The sequence below is a fragment of the Cyanistes caeruleus genome, chromosome 2 (genome assembly GCF_971803275.1).
Source record: "Cyanistes caeruleus chromosome 2, bCyaCae1.hap1.1, whole genome shotgun sequence".
Taxonomy (NCBI): domain Eukaryota; kingdom Metazoa; phylum Chordata; class Aves; order Passeriformes; family Paridae; genus Cyanistes; species Cyanistes caeruleus.
Window position 1 is genome coordinate 90351774 of NC_141702.1, and position 16398 is coordinate 90368171.

Here is a 16398-nt window from a genome sequence, read left to right on the forward strand (position 1 = left end):
GTGGTTGGACACTGGAACAGGCTCCCCAGGGAAGTGGTCACAGCGTCAAACCTCACAGAGTTTAAGAAGCATTTGGACAATGCTCTCAGGCACATGGTGTCACTCTTGGGGTTTTACTGTGCAGGGACAGGAGTTGGACTCAATAATCCTGATGGGTCCCTTCCAAGTCAGTATATTCTGTGATTCTATGATCAAGAAAAACCTTTTGTACAAAAGATTGTAGGATTTAACACATACCTCATAATATAGCATCAACTATCACCTGGCATTTTTTCTTTAAAAGAGCAAATTTAATAGATTGACATAAGAACATATTGTGGGAAATTCAGGCACAGAGAGATCTCAGAGCCTTGAGCATACAGGCCCAGAGATAGAGATGGATACAGTGTTTGACCTGAGACCTTGAAGAAGGCTTGGAGCTTTAGAACAACGAAGCTATACAAACATGAAGAATAGAAGTCTGTAGTTTAAGTAGAAATATGTTTTAAGCAACTAGAAATATGCTTTATGTAAGTGAATAAATATGGTAAGTAAAATAATAGAGATTTTGAAGTTTAACATATAACCTGTTATAGACTTAATAAGAAATTATAGACGTAGCAATGTAAGTTTCTGTAGTGTTATGTGATTGGATAAAAAAAGACATCATAGCAGTATCATGCGAGACTAAGCAATTGATGATTAGTTTGTGAAGATGGTGGTGAGCTTTCGTGTAACTTGTTGATTGGTTAGAAAGTTTATAAAGACATTGTAACTAGAATTTAGTCAGCTTCCAAGGTAATGGTGCTGAATGTCACATTGTTTCACCCTTCCATGAGACTGATGGACTATGCAACAAAACACCTTTTATAACATCACTCAGTTGGCCCCATCTGCTCTGATCCCAATAACAAACTATAGCCTAATAAACAGCCTAATAAACACCAAAATGAAGTGTAGCAATCTAGCAATTACTATTTTTAGTCAAAAGACAACTGACAGGCAGAAGATCTGTTACTGAGTATTTTATCAAGTTTATAGTCATGGTTTGATTAAATCCAATGAGCCTAGTCAATTTGTTTTAGCTATTCTAGTGAAACCGTAAGTAAAAAATGTTCACTTAGTTTCTTCCTGAGCACAATTGTTTCCCCTGAAAATAATTCTGTTTGTAAAGAACAGAATATCATTTGTAATAATTAGAAAATGAAAATGTTTCCTACATATGTACATTCCAACTCAGAGCCAAAGAAATTAACATCGTGAGCCTGGAGTGATTCTTACACTAAGAAGGTTCTTCTGTTTAAAGAATAGCACACCAGGGGACCATAACAGAGCTGTTCAGATGAGTTTGTTCAGTTTGGTATTTTCTCAATAAGTCATTTGACAAATCATGTTTTCTCATTCTGAGGACCCATTCAGCATATACACTGTAACCCTGAGGCATTGCTATTGTTTGAAACTAAAAACCAACATATGCAAGCAACTCTGAAACAACAGACAATATTTAGCATTGCCATTAACATATGCATTGTCCCCTGAAGCAAAAAGACTTCTACTTTCTGAAATAAGTTTGCTAAGTGCTGCTGCAAAGACTACTTTATAGTACCAAAGATGGTATCCTCTTCTTATAAGGAGGAGCAGAAAAAAGAAAAAGGCTGCAACAAAGCTTCTAGAACTGCCTGGTCATCTTGTCAGTCTCATTCTGCCAGATCAGATAAGAAAAATCCTATACCAGCTAAGGAATGATGAAGATAGAGCAATGACATGTGTCCTCTCTCTGAAAATGGCCAAAGCATGACTGTGCTACAGCAGCAGCAGCAGAACAGACAGCTCTGCCACAGCTGAGTGGTACACATAAACCTAGGTGTACCTCTGAAGGGAGAGAGCCTGCACCACCCACATGCTGGACACCTCAGCCTCACAGTAAGCCCAGTTACACTGTTCTCCTTAAGGTTAGGGCTATGCCAAGGTAGAGAAAACTTAAAAGTCCAGAGATCAGGGACACTGCACTGGAAAAGGCGTGCAAAGGGGAGCATGGCACTACCCCAACATTGCTCCCTCCACACTTTACCCCATGAAAATACTCATGTATTGGGTACCTGTGCCTATAAAAATACTCATTTTCTGCCAAAATTAGGGTAAAGGCTTAAAAAAACAAAATGCGTTTGATCATAGCTCCTTTCCAAAGTGTTGGTTACAATTTCTTCTCTGTTTTCAAGATTTCAATTCCTTTCTGGAAAGGAAATCCCTCACTTCAGAAAGAAATTAAATCTTCCAATTTCACTGAGGATCAATTTGGCAAGCCTTGGTCCATTTCCATTCACTTCATGGCATCCCATGCCATTTTATTGTTTTCCCTTTGGTGAAGAATTTTTTTTTTTTTTGGGAAAAAAAGGAAATTATTCCTTTCAGGAGAGAAATCTTGAAAACAGAAAAGAAAGTGTTACAAACACTCTGGAAAGGAGTTATGATCAAATAAAATGTAACTGAAAAAAAAGAAGAAAACTTGGAAATGGAGTGACTACAAGCAGATGGATTGGCATGAATTAGGTACAGTGAAAAGGACCAAAACTTGCCAAAATTAACCGTACTGAAATCCCAAAACCAGGGAACAAACCCAAAAAAATACAGGAGAGGATATTGATGAAATGACTTGTCTAATTTAAAAAAAAAAAATGTTCTCCAAAGGGAAAACAGTAAAATGGCATGGGATGCCATGAAATGCAGTGAAAAAGGCCAAAACTTGCCAAATTTAACCTTAATGAAATTCCAAAATCAGGGGAAAATGTCAAGCAAGAAGACAGAAAAGACAGGAGTAGAAATGAATGAAATGCCATGGCTAATGGGAAAAAAAAAAATCTTCACCAAAGTGAAAACAATCACATGGTATGGGATGCCATGAAGTGCAGGGATATGGACCAAATCTTGCTGAATTGATCCTCATTGAAATTGCAAGACTTCATTTCCTTTCCTGATAGGAAATTCTTCCTTTCTAGACTTTTCTCTTTTCAAGATTTCATTTCCTTTCCTGAAATTAAGAATTCTTCTGATTTCAATGAGGATCAATCTGGCAGTGTTTGATTTTTTTCTCTGCCCTTTATGTCACACCATGCCATTTTATTGTATTCTCTTTGTTTTACTTCCCCCCCCCCCCCCCCCCCCAACATGTATTTTGTCTTCTGTCTCTTGTTTACTTTGTTCCCCTAGGTTTTAGTGGGTATCATTTTGGTAGGCTTTGGAACATTGTATTTAGAAAAAGGAACACCCCGTTTCCTAAAGATTGCTCCCTCAACAGCTTTCTTCTTGGTGCAATTTATGTCCTGGGCCACCAGGCAAGAAGCTTCTTTTGCTGCTCCACTTAGGGTTAGGGTTACACTTAGAGTTAGCATTGAGAAAACCACAGAACCTTTAAGTCCATGGGCACTGCAACTAGAAAAGGCATGCCAATGCCAACATAGCTCCCTTCACACCTTGGCACTACCTACAAGATGGAAATTCACCTTGAAAAACTCTGATTTTTCTGCTCCTCTTAAGGTTAGGCTTGAAAAAGCCACAAAATCCAGAGCTCCAGGGGCACTGCAGCTACAATAGGCATGCCAAAGGGAGCATGGCACTGCTCCCAGCATTGCTTCCTCACATCTTCCTTTTTGGCACCTTCCTCTAGTCTAAATCCTCAGCCTTGGAAAATGCTGGTTTTTCCTGTTCTTCTTAGGGTTAGGACCTATAATATGTACAACACTGACCCTAAGTATAACAAAGACAGACTTTCTCTACTTTTTTCAGAAAGGGATAGTACCACTTTACAGGCTTTTTTAATAGACTTAGTATTTTTGTCTTTTTTTCCTCCTTATTTGCACATCTTACCATCAGCTTCCTGAAGACTCTTCATTCAGCTAGAAATATTATTATATTATAAATTAGCTAATCATGGTTGTTAGAATTACACTCAGCAAACATAATTGCACTACTTCAAGACAATTTAAGCCTTGCTCACTTGGCAGAGACTTCTGAGATTTAAAAAAAAAAATCATGCGAATCAAAACATGATCTGTTGATTACAAACAGGGTAGTTAATTGGTTAGTCACAATGAACACTGTGAAGAAGCAAAGAAACAAAAAATCATTAACATGAACCTTTCACTGAAGTGCAAAGAAGAAAGAAAAAGACATTCCCATCGTTCTGCTTTAAGTTATGATCCAACTGGGTACTCGAAGGACAAGAAAACAAATTGCGGTAATATGCATTCACAGCATTGACTGTGCCCCAAGAGTATAGTAACCAGTTACAATGTGGTAGTTACCTTCCAGGCCTGTGTGAAAGTCATGACATCTATTCTGTCTTACAGCACCTTGAGAGAGATCTTCCAGAAGACACTGTGAGAGACCACACTATTTTAGATTATGCTCTATGGTTCCCTGCTTAACTAGGCCACAGAAATCAGGCCTGAAGTGGTAGAAAAAGAACCTGAACAGAACCAGGATGAAAGTAAGCTATATTTCATCATGGAAAGATGGAAATATATTAAATCTGAAGCATTTGTAACCAAACAGAAAAATAAGATGCAGCATCTTGCAAAGCAAAGTAAATTATATTTTTAACAAAGAAGAAACTGATCATGACAAAGGAGTTAAGAAAATAAAATCTTTAGAAACTCAGATGTTTTTCTGTGTTTTCAATTTCTTGCTTCCAAAAATCAAAATGTAGCATCTAAAAAAACAGATTCCAAAAGTGCCGTCATAATGGCACGACAACTAGATATTTATCCAAAACAAATACATGTAAGAACTTTGTTTTTCCAGCATTAAGTTGCCAAACAATTGGGACAAGAAATTAAGGAGAAAAGAGTCTTAAGACTGTCAGCCATGCTGAATGACTTCAGCTTTAACAACTACTGCTATTTTTGGTGGACACATAAACATGTCTTATTACAAAACTGCTTTGAAACTGACCTTTTGAAACTTTTGCAGATCAAAAGCAAACTGGGGCTTCTAGGCACTGTGCCACATTGAATAATATCCCAGCTGGGAAATTACATCTGGGAGACTGTTTGTCCCCATGGCCTGTTTTCTCTTCTGTTTTTCTCACAGATGGATGCAGGTTTTGCAGTTAATGCCCTTTGTTATGTTATGCATAAGCAACATCCCTCAGGAGTAAGCAACATAGTTACACACCTGAGAAGTATAGTTACACAAGTGTGATGAAGCATGGAAGAAAAAATGTTTTCTGATGCCACTTGAGTCTTGATACCAAGACTGACTCTGTTAAGTGACAGAGGACATCTGCAACATACAGGCAGTATTCCAGGAGAAAATAAATCAGTGGAAAGTATTATGTGTATTGAGGCTTTAATTTTCCATATATCCCAGTGCAGGACAGGAGTCGTGAAGCAGCAGGCAGGCAGGCTTTTTTGCTCAGAGAGCTTTTAGTCTATACTGATGTGCTCTTGTCAAATCTACTTCTCATGATAAACTACTGTTTTGGCTTCTTCTGGATTGCTGATCTGGCTGTTCATCTCAAATTTCTCAGGTACTGAGCAATCCAGCTAGGGATGTTGGACACATAAATCATGGTATATGCAGCATTCATGCAGCCTGACACTGAAGGTATTGGAGAAGGCACACACAGTACATCTGATACAGAATGTGCTGGATGAGCTGCACAGGATGTGCTGCATTGAGTGACCATTTGCACTGGGTGGGTTAGGGCTCAGAGCAACCTGTTCAGTGGAAGGTGACCCTGTCCATGGCAGGAGGGCTGGAACTGGATGACCTCCAAGGTTTCTTCCAATCCAAACCATTCAATGATTCTATGAATCTATAGCTAATGCTTGTTGCCCTTGATCAACTAAAGCAACAATAAATGTGGAAATCTTTTCAGAATTTTCTTTTCAATACATACACAAGTGGAACTCAAACTGATCTCAGCTAGAGTTTTTCCTTAGTGAGGATTTAAAGTTCCATGAATTTTAAAGGTCTCTGCTGTGAATACAAGCTACCTGAAGAATGAAATGCTGTGGAATGACATTATTGAGTTATCTGCTCATTAAATCTGCATACAGAATTAATCTATTTATGAGTTGTTTGCATCTCATTTGAACCAATTTTTTTTGTGGAACGTGATTTTTCTTCTTGAAGTTTCTCAATCCATTTTTAAACTAAATTTTTCCATTTTTCTTCTACACTAGTCATTTCCAGTAAGATTTGTTGAGCACATAAAAGTTTTCTTAAGTACTTGATAGTTTCTGGAATTACACTAGAACAGTGAATTAAATCAGCAACCAGGAAGTCACAATGTTTATTTCCATAAAAGAATAAGTATGTCAGAATATTACACTAAAGAATGGAATGCATATCAAAGACTCCCGGTTCATGAAACCATTTATTCAGCATGGGAACAAACTCAGATTCAGAACAAAGAGCCCTGAACAAAGGCAGAGCTGGGGTTTTTGAGGGACAGAACTCCCGAGGGTCTTGAGGGTCCTTGAGGGTGGAGTTCAGGGTCAGGGAAAACTAGAAACACAGCAAGGGAGAAACCCCCCAGGGACTCAAACCCAATCAGAACACCTGGGCCATCCTTCACAAGGGGTTTGGGGTGGGACAGTGTAACTCTTTGTCTCCCCCGAGGCACGCTGCAACATCAAACCACAGTAATTTCTCTCTTATTGTAGTCTCACTTCATTCACAGCTGAAACAATGTCCAGTAAGTTAATGCCTGTAACTCAGAACATTTATATTACTGTAAAGAAATAGATAATACTACCAATACTATTGAGCTTTAAGAGAGCAGTGAATTGATTTTGATGGATTTTCTTTTCATACAGCAAATCATCACAGCTTTTTCATTTCATCTAGGTTCCATGTAAAGCAGGGAACTTTTGTTTTAACAGAGAAATTCCATCCTTCCAAAGAACAGATACTTCTTCAGCAAATGTTTTAAAAATGCTATTTGCTCATGCATGCATTCCCTCAATTCTTTCAGCTCATATAATCATGGCTTAAAATATGCATAGCATTCCTAGTATCAGCCTTGGGATTCTAGTTCTTAACTAGCTGATCCTTCTTTTTCCAAGTAACTTATTGCCCGCATGTGAAGCTACAACAATGTAAATGTATACCATAGACAATAGGGTGCTCTCAGACCATCGCTACTTAAAAAAAAAACAACTTCATTTATCTTTTTTCTTCTCTGTGCAAAAATGCTGCTATCAGTTCCCTTCATCAAGTTGTGTAGGTGTATAGAAAATCTTTGCATGAAATAGTATTATTTTGGAGTTTAATGTAGGTCTGCTTGGCTCATTCACACTGGGAGGGAGAGTAACAGTAACAAGATTGATTTTTATGTATACATACATAGAATCTTGCACAAAGAGAAAAAGGTGAATAAAAATTCTGGGTTTATATTAATTATGTTTGGAATAGGTTTAACATCTACTGTGCATTCACAGAAATAACAGTTAACAAAATAAACTTTTTTTTGTTAGTGAACAAAAAAACAAGTTAATGAATCAGAATCAATATTTTCTTTGAGCACTGATATGTCATGTCCTCGCTCTATTCCATCCTCACAATTTTTGTGTAGCATGCCATTAACTGTGATACATATGAACATTATTTGAATAACTTGCAAGCAAATTAAATGAGAACTCTTCAATAACCTTGCTTTAACCTTGCTTTGCAATACTAGAACCTGCTGTCACTAAAGATTATAATTTGCTTTGGTATTCTAAGATCTTGTGCACAAAAATCAAAGCCTGAAATGAGGCAGAGCACTGCAACAGCTCAGCATTCCTGTGGGTATAGATGCACCCTCTACATCATGTGCATATAATCCACCCACCTACCCTTTTTCATTCCAAGAGTGCCTGTGTGCTCACACAGTTATTACTCCCACATGAGTTTGCCCTTCATCTCCCAGCTTCAATCAAAATGTTAGCTGATTTCTGGATAGACTAAAAACATCAGCTGCTTCCCCCTAGGCATTAAATATCATTTAGTCTGCATCTAGGAAAAAACTAAATCTAATAGCGGTAAAAATAACCCAAGATAGTCAGACATTTATAGGAGTGAACTGGAAATCTTTACTACTCTTTAATGCTTCTAACACACAACACATTCTTGCATATAGGAAACAGTGGTGAAATTCTGAATTAATATACTGAAAATAGAAGTTGTAATTCTGCCAACTCACTCTTTGATTAATGTAGTTGCAGTTGGGTCTTTTTTCTTATTTAATGCTTTATAGTTTGTTCAGATGCAGAGTAATCCTTACTGTCAGAGTACTTTGACACAGAATATTTGCAGTAATAGTGTAAACCCACCTTATTGATAACAGCATCCTAGAAAAAAATCCCCTCCTAATAGACCTGATAAGGGGAAAATTTTTATTTCAGAGGTTTTGTCTTTGTTTCCCACCATACAAATCTATTTTAATTTGCAATAAATTAAACTAATTTTCTTCGAGTTCAATCTGTTTAACTTGGTAGTTGCTAAGTCATGTCCTCATCTTTATCTCAACCCACAACCTTTTTCTTCCTACTTTTTTCCCCTATTCTTTTGAGGAAAGGATGCAAGAGAGCTCCTGGATAGTCAGCTGAGGTTGACTCACTGCACTATGCTATGCACAATCACTCAAATTTTTGAAATGAGAAATTTTCTTCACTATTCTGAAATAAAATCTTAGCTTTCAAATTTCCTTCACTCTCTTCTTCAGTAAAATCAAAATGATTCACAGTGTTTATTAGAGACCCTAACTCTCTGAAAATGATACAATACAAACACACAGTTTGTATTGACATGCAGCCACAGCACTTTTCTTCCCAAGAAAAGAAACTTTTTTTTTTTTAGCTAGCAAAATATACACTTTGAAAGTTCTTTACGTAAGAATAGAAAGGCAAAAATGTATTTTGTGCCAGTGCTGACCCACTTTCCACTTCTCTTGTGCTAGTTACAGAGTTCTCATTATTTTGTGACTTCTCAGTTATTTTTTTACAGTTTCACTCATGCTGGCTTTTTGTATCTGTCTTTTAAAGCCCAGTCCTTGGGTACATTCTCCAGTCATATGCAAACAATTCTGAATAGTTCACTCAGACAAATCCAGACATGTCTACATGTTCAAAATCTATACAGTTTCTCTGTTTTTTTATGGTGTATTTATGCAATATTGACTAGCAAAAAGAATTACTGCTCAATGCTTGCACCAAAGCCCTCTGCTCCTTTATTTGTGCCTATACAGAGTTTAGTGTGATAATGCAATAAACAGCATGACTAAAATGACCCTCACTTAGAAACACTTCCCTCTTTTTCTTCTTTTTTTTCTTTTTCCCCAAGTATCAGAAAAAGACAGTTTTCATCCTCAATAAAATTCATCCTCTTACTTCCAGGAGGTCATTGTGAAAAGTAAGCATAATGACAAATCTAAGACATACTATTTTTCATTAACAAATAAAATCTCCGTACTGCTATTAAACATAAAAGGAGACAGATTCCAGTGGTTTAGTAGAAAAGAGGCATGCTGGTTACAGTGTCTCATTTCTGATATCATAGTTATTCCACACTTGAAATCCACCTTACATCTAGACATGGTTTTCCTTAATCTTTTTGTGTAAGCAGTAATATCTACAAAAGCTTACCAAGAAAATCCTACTGCAAATTTCTTTTTACAGCCCTAATTCCCTGATGTTTTTGAATTGCTAGTGTAATTGAGAAGGGATTGGAGTATTGTGTGTACTTTTCACTGCAAAACACTAATATTTCCAAAGTTAGAATGAAAGGGTATTTATGACATAGAAGTTACAGCCAGATGCTGCTGTCACTGTCTCAAAATGTAAGCAGACTGCATGAAATGGATTATTATGGCCTCTGTGGTGCATAGTTTTATTCTATTACAAGTAACTTAGAAATAATGGAAAATGATAATGATGGGATCTGTTCTTAATTGTGCATAACAAGGCAACCAGAAATGCTTAAGGAAATCAAAACAACAACAAAAGTAAATTAAAGATCTAGTTGCAGACTGCAGATGACTCTTACTTCTTACAGCATATTTTAAGTAAAAATTTGACAGGTTAGTAAACTTGCTTAGTATCTTTAATGATCTTCTGAGTAAGACTGCTATGATGGAACAGATTTAACTGGAAAAAAAAAATGTTTCAGGCTGTTAAACTGTAAAAGGTAGTGTAATTGACTAAACTGAACTGGATAAAAAATTTTAATACTTCTTAGGGGGTGTTTATAATTAGGTACATTAACATATATGTTCTAAACAAACCTGGACAGGACAAAAGGACAGATGAATGAAATCAAATTTTTGTTTTAGCTGGAGTGCTAATTTTCACATATTGCAGAGTGCTACACAAAAAGAACTGAAGAAAGGAATTCATAGTACAATCACTTTTAAGCCTCAGACATCAATGTATAAAAATCATCCACAAAATAGTTACATCTGCATAATCTGCATTGATCAGAATATAGATAGTTATAGATGCACACAACATGTATACAGTTTCTTGCTTATACAGTGGAACTAGAGTAAAAACCCTATGAAAATACTATTTTCCCATCTTGCTACCAAAATAAAAATAGAGTAAGAAAATTAATTTAATTAATTAAATTATAGTTACACTTGTATACCAAAACAGGACTAAAATGTGCTTTGAACTTTGGAGAAATTTCTAGCTTGATTGTTAAAGGACATTTTCAACATTTATGTGGTCTACAACCTATTACAATTTCCTACAGAAGGCATGTAAGCATTGTCAAGTTCAGTGCAACACTACTGATTTGTTACACAGTTTCTTGCTTTGTTCAAGGGATCATTTTTTTTTTAATTTTACATATGCTGTTGTTGTATCACTCATGTTGAAGATATACTTCACTGTTCCACTCTTAACGCTGAAGAACTTAACTGAAAGCAAGTTTTAAACAGATGTTTTTAATTGCTGCTAAATCCATACTCTACTGCACTATAATTATCAGAAGTTTTGCATAACTTACTGAGGAAAAACCCGCAGCAATTCAGTCCAAACCAAGGGTTGTCTTCTACATTTTGCAGCAATCCATAGAAACAGAGTCTTGAGAGATGATGTCTACATTGCATTGTTACATTATTTCTCAGAGATTCAAATCTCAAGGGACTTAGAGATCACACAAGTCTTGTCCCAGCATGACACTGCAAGTGGTACCTTCAGGACCAGTGTCCCACTGCATCTTTTACCCTCTTTCATACCCTCCAAACATTTGTTCTCCCCCAGGTAGAAGGTGCTTTAGAGTGGCTGCTAGGTTCCTGTCTTCAAGCAGTGCAGTTGCAACCCTAGATACTGAGAAAGATGTGCTTGTGTGTAGCTGCTTATGCCTGGTGTTCACTGTTCCTCCTCTAAAAATAATTTCAGCTTCCATAAGAGAAAGAAGTTTGACAATCAGAGCTGACTTTTGGCTACACCTTATTTAGGCTAAGTAATTTCACGGGTATAACATAGATGAGCAAATCTAAGAGACAGAAGGAATACAGGACATAGACTTCCAAGATGGCAGCAGAGGAAAAAGAGTCTTCCACAGTATGTTTGACTTGCTTTTCCAAGTTTGCCATAGTAAAAAGCCTACTTAGCAGGAGTTAAGTGATTTTTTATGGATACTGCAGACAGCCATAGTTGCAAAGTAGATACTGAACTTCTTGCATGGGTCAATCTACGAATATCCATGCACAGTTCTGCACTGATATTTATGTTCTGGCCAGCCTGACAGATGCAAATTAACCTACTGAAAGAAGACAGGTGAATCCCAGTGTCATGTCTTACAGAAATAACCAAGTGTTCAAAATCTTCTATATCAGGGCTCAGCACCTTATGTCTCTGCTTCTGGATCTATTCCAAATATCACTTGTGCCGTGGTTTGAAAACACATTGCCAACATGACTGAGGCTTTTCACATACCTGGGATAATTTCAATATATGCATAATATCTCTGAGGGACTTGTGGTGTACCCAAAGGTGATTGGGAGTGGAATCTGGCAGTAATTATCATTTATGACCACAGAGAATATAATCATGGCTATGGTGAATTACAGCCCACTTGGAAGCTGTGTTGTGAGATATTTGTCCTTTCCCAGAAGTTAACTGCTGTTTTAAGACATGAAGTGATGATATTGACTTCATTGTCCATGTCTATTTTGGTGCCACCCAAAGAAGGAGGAGATAGAAAATAAGAGCAAGATCTACACCACTTGCCCTGGATGCCAGATTACCTTTCAATCTGGTCTCTCAGAGGCTGCATCTGAAAGGTTGAAGTGACATGGCTTACCCCAATGTGTGCAAAATGGAGGACATGGACCTGATCTCCAAGAACTTCAGGGACAGAAAAAAACTGTTTAACATCTGACAGAAATTCTGTATAGCCTCCAGATTTGGAATCAACAGAACTCCAGAATCAACTAGGAACTTATTAAAGGCTGCTAGGAAGATCATTTAAGACCTGCCTTGGGATTGAATATATCTGTGGGTGCTTTTTGACATTGAATAATCTGAAACTGGATACCAAACATATGCTGTTGGAGCTTTAAAGGAAAAAATTATGAAAATTCCCACCAAACTCAGGCACTCCTCAAAATTGCTCTAATTAATCTGTACAGAGTGCTAATATTTTATCAGAAGTCATATAAATTTATTGATAAATACAATCCTTAATCCATAGATATGAATTTTTAAAATGATGGTTTTGGATCCTTTTATTCCAAAATAAAATTTTAAGATCCCATGCTAATACCTTAACTTCTCTTTTTGATAGATTTCAGACATCCTGTCAAATAAAGAAGGGAGCTGTATTTGAAATAATCAGAACTTGTACATAAAATTATTACTGCTATCATCAACTTACACTTTACCTTACTGGAAGCCTTAGCAATACATTGACTTTTTTCTTTTAAAAATTAGAATCTCCTCTCATATTTGAATTCTGTGATTTCATCATCTAAAAGGTAAAATGAAATTAAAATGGACTCACTTATTCTATTTCTCACTTCATTTAATTTCTCTCCAAGGCATTTAGCTTCGTCAAACCTGTCAATGCAAGCATAATTATACAGAATTATCCTAAAGAACAACTAGTTACAGAAGTTTATCACAATAAAAGAGAGAATTACTGAGTACTACTTTTTTATTTGTAAGTAGAACTAATTGGAAACAATTTTCCATTAAGAGAAATTGTCTGGTTTAAGAGAAATCATCTATAGGAGTCTTGATCTAGACAAAGTAACAAGAAATCCAGAAATTGTACTTCCATCTAACTCAAAAAATGTCAAAACAGAGTAAACACATATGGTTTCTCCCTACAAAGGCGGGATGTGAAAAATTCCCCCTTCTCAATTAGTCCATTTCTTCATAAGACTGGAACAGGTTAAAATTTCAAGTGCCTACATTGGTATCTGCTCACAAACTTTTGCTTTCAAGGCTGAATTCCACAAGGCTGAATGGCTGAAGCTGGAGGGTTACTGAGAACTTACTTTTTCTTACATAAAAAAGGTGGAAGCCATTGAAGCTTCTGTTAGACTTTAGAAAAGCTTTTTCTGCTGGGGTTAACTTAGAGCCCCGAGCAGGCATTATGGATTGTGTATATATCAAAGGGAAGAAACTCTGAAACACCTCTCTTCCTCTTTCCCTCAGGTCCCACAGTAAATTCAACAACTAATTATTAATTCCTGAGAAAAATCTCATGTTGGCTATTGACTGATTCATGTTCACAGAAAGATTTATCTGGAAAAGTTGAAGCCAACTATTTATCCAGCCTTTTTTCATAGGTTACTGCCAATAGTTGAATAGGTTGTGCATCTGTTTTTCAAACACCATAATTTATAAACCAGCACAGTAACATAAACTGAAATTTGGCATTAATTTATGACGCTTCACCAGATTCCATCTGTGAATGTGAATCCTAGTCAAACAAAGTAAGTTAGGTAAATACACAGGACTGACTCTAATATCGAATGGGGAAAAGATATTTCCAATACTTCTTTAATTAAAAAAAAAAAGGTAGCATTATCTAGCATTAAGGTGATATTGCTATGAATAGTGTTGAGTAAACAGCTATATTGTTAGCTAAAAAAAACTTCATGTATATCTTATGTGGAAACCACTCAACAGAAAGGCAAAATTGCCAAATCATGGCTTCTATTACCTACAAGATAAATACTCCATGATGAAACCCAGAGTGAATTTAGCCACTAATTTTAGTGGGAAAAGCATTTTGGCAAAGATTTCACTTTTTGAATGCAAATTTCAGTAATTAAAATATAAACATCTTGGAAAACAAACCTCTACCTCATTATGTAAACCAAGACAAACTCAGAGGCTGTCTAATGAGAGAGACATTCAGGGAACCAAATGAATAATCACTTGTTTTTAATTAGTAGAAATTACAACAAGTGACCCAAGTGAAACTCATCCATTCCATGAAACTTGCCCATATGTACTGAAAAAACAAGATAGCTGTTAACCAGCTAAAAAACAGAAAGCAAGGAAAGAAGAAATTGGAAAAAAATAATGGAGAACAACAAAAAGGAAACTAGATCTACCTCACATCTGTGAGCTCACTAGAATTTTACTACTGGAAATATTGACTAAGATGGTTTAAAAGTTTCATGCAGTATGCAATACTACATTGCAGTGGCACAACTGAAAAAACTGCTTGGTAGCATATTTCACCAGAAAACAGGATTCATTTTTCTCCTCCCCAGAGAAACAATCCTAAAAGAATATGACTGCATTAAGAAACAGGATATTATTAAGTTCTCTGGAAGTCAAGTATAAAAAGTCTGAGTTGTAGAAATCTGATTTTGTCCATGTATAAACACAGGGTGGTTACTTTTAAGCAAGGAAGTAGTTATTAATGAATGGAAGAAAAATTAAAAAGAATTGCCATGAAGCTGTAGAAGATCACATTTTTTTATCTCACAAAAGCACTTCCTGTAGGCAACTTGAAGGCAAATTGTGTCACTCTTGGACACTAAATTATTCACACAGATGCAGCTTGAAGTGAGATGAAAGAAGAAAAAGTTTGTTTGTTCTTTCAGTATTTATAGGTTTTTGATAGTCAGGTTACCACCTTCCCAACCACACCGGTTGTGAGAAACATCCATCAAAAGGCGTATCTTTAATGGAATGTATAAACACCTATGTTTATAGTTACTCTTCTGGGAAAGCGGCTAGAAATCATGAAAACAATATTGAAAGGTCTGATTCTCAGCATGACAAAAGTGAATCAATTTTGTTTCACTTGAATTATCTTTGACTATATCAGTTTTCCCACTTTTTAAATTCAGAGACACTACCGAGCTACAGTACAAGGTACTGCACTGTTGTAGTTGATAGCTTGAAATGTATCTTTTCCCATCTTTTTGTTGTGATTTTCCCCCCAGCTTCCCTTTCTCCTAATTGTTTACCTGGCGTCAGGTTACCATGGTTACTGAAGTTTCTCTCCTCATCTCCACTGCGAGAGGCCGGATAGAGTAAAGAGAAGACCCTGCTGGCATTTCCAGCTGCCTGAAGTTTCTTTGGCTCAGGAGACCCTTCTTTCCAACACGGAAGTTTGTAACTCTGTTTTTCCTGTCCCAGAATGCCTCTGAGCTATGGAAGCTGAGATGGCATGCTTACCTTCCCTTCCCTTTCTTTCCCCCCTGTGTTGCCAGGAAACCAGCCTCCCCCCTCTCTCCCCCTCTGCCCCTCTGTGGAGAATACTCCTACACCTTTGTGGGCATTTGAAGAAGTTGGTGCTTGTTATTTCTTATCTTTGAGAGGAATGATGACTTTGTCTTTACAAACAAGCTGTGGGTCAGTTGATAAGATGTAGCTATCAGTGAGAGACGACAGAAACAATGGGATGGATTCCAGTAGAAGATCAAAGAGGCACTGAAAGAACACTATTGTTATAAATGCAATGGCAGATTAAAGATAAAAAAGATAAATTTATTATAAATTAATAAAGCAACAAAACAGCGAGGAAAAACCACAATAAATGGACAGCGCAGCGCTGGGTGGACAGGGTCTATACGCAAGGTATAGGTGTTCCCAAATCCACGTCTGAGGGTTCTTTGGCCTGGGTTTTTATAGGGATTTTATGTCCCCAGGCTAGAATTCCAACCAGTTTCCATTCACCAAGTGTCCCTGATTGTCGGGTGAATGGATTTCCTGGCCTAGAACATTGAGTCAGTAAGTGTCCGGGCAGAGTCTCCTCAAATGCAAAGTGAGTCTGTATGTATTTTAACATATTTCATCACAGCAGAGTCGAGGGATCCGGGCTAGTGCCGATGGATATCTCGGAGGAGTAGTCTCTTCTTTGTCCTCCTTGATTGAGTTTCTTTAGCATAGGTTTGGCGGATGTGGTGTTCAATTCTGGCAACGATCATTTTCCTGAGGCTCGTCCCTTTTGTCTTGC

The 16398-nt window shown here is 36.9% G+C and overlaps 1 protein-coding gene across 11 annotated transcripts in view; it reads right to left on the reverse strand.

Moving 5' to 3' along the window:
- Nucleotides 1–16398, reverse strand: part of KIF6 (kinesin family member 6) — a 220091-nt gene that overhangs the window by 93073 nt on the left and 110620 nt on the right. For all 11 annotated transcript variants that reach the window (XM_086869409.1, XM_086869391.1, XM_086869438.1 and 8 more), the window contains one exon: nucleotides 12973–13028. In XM_086869409.1, the coding sequence (XP_086725535.1) occupies nucleotides 12973–13028 (56 nt within the window). The remainder of the gene's footprint in view (nucleotides 1–12972; nucleotides 13029–16398) is intronic.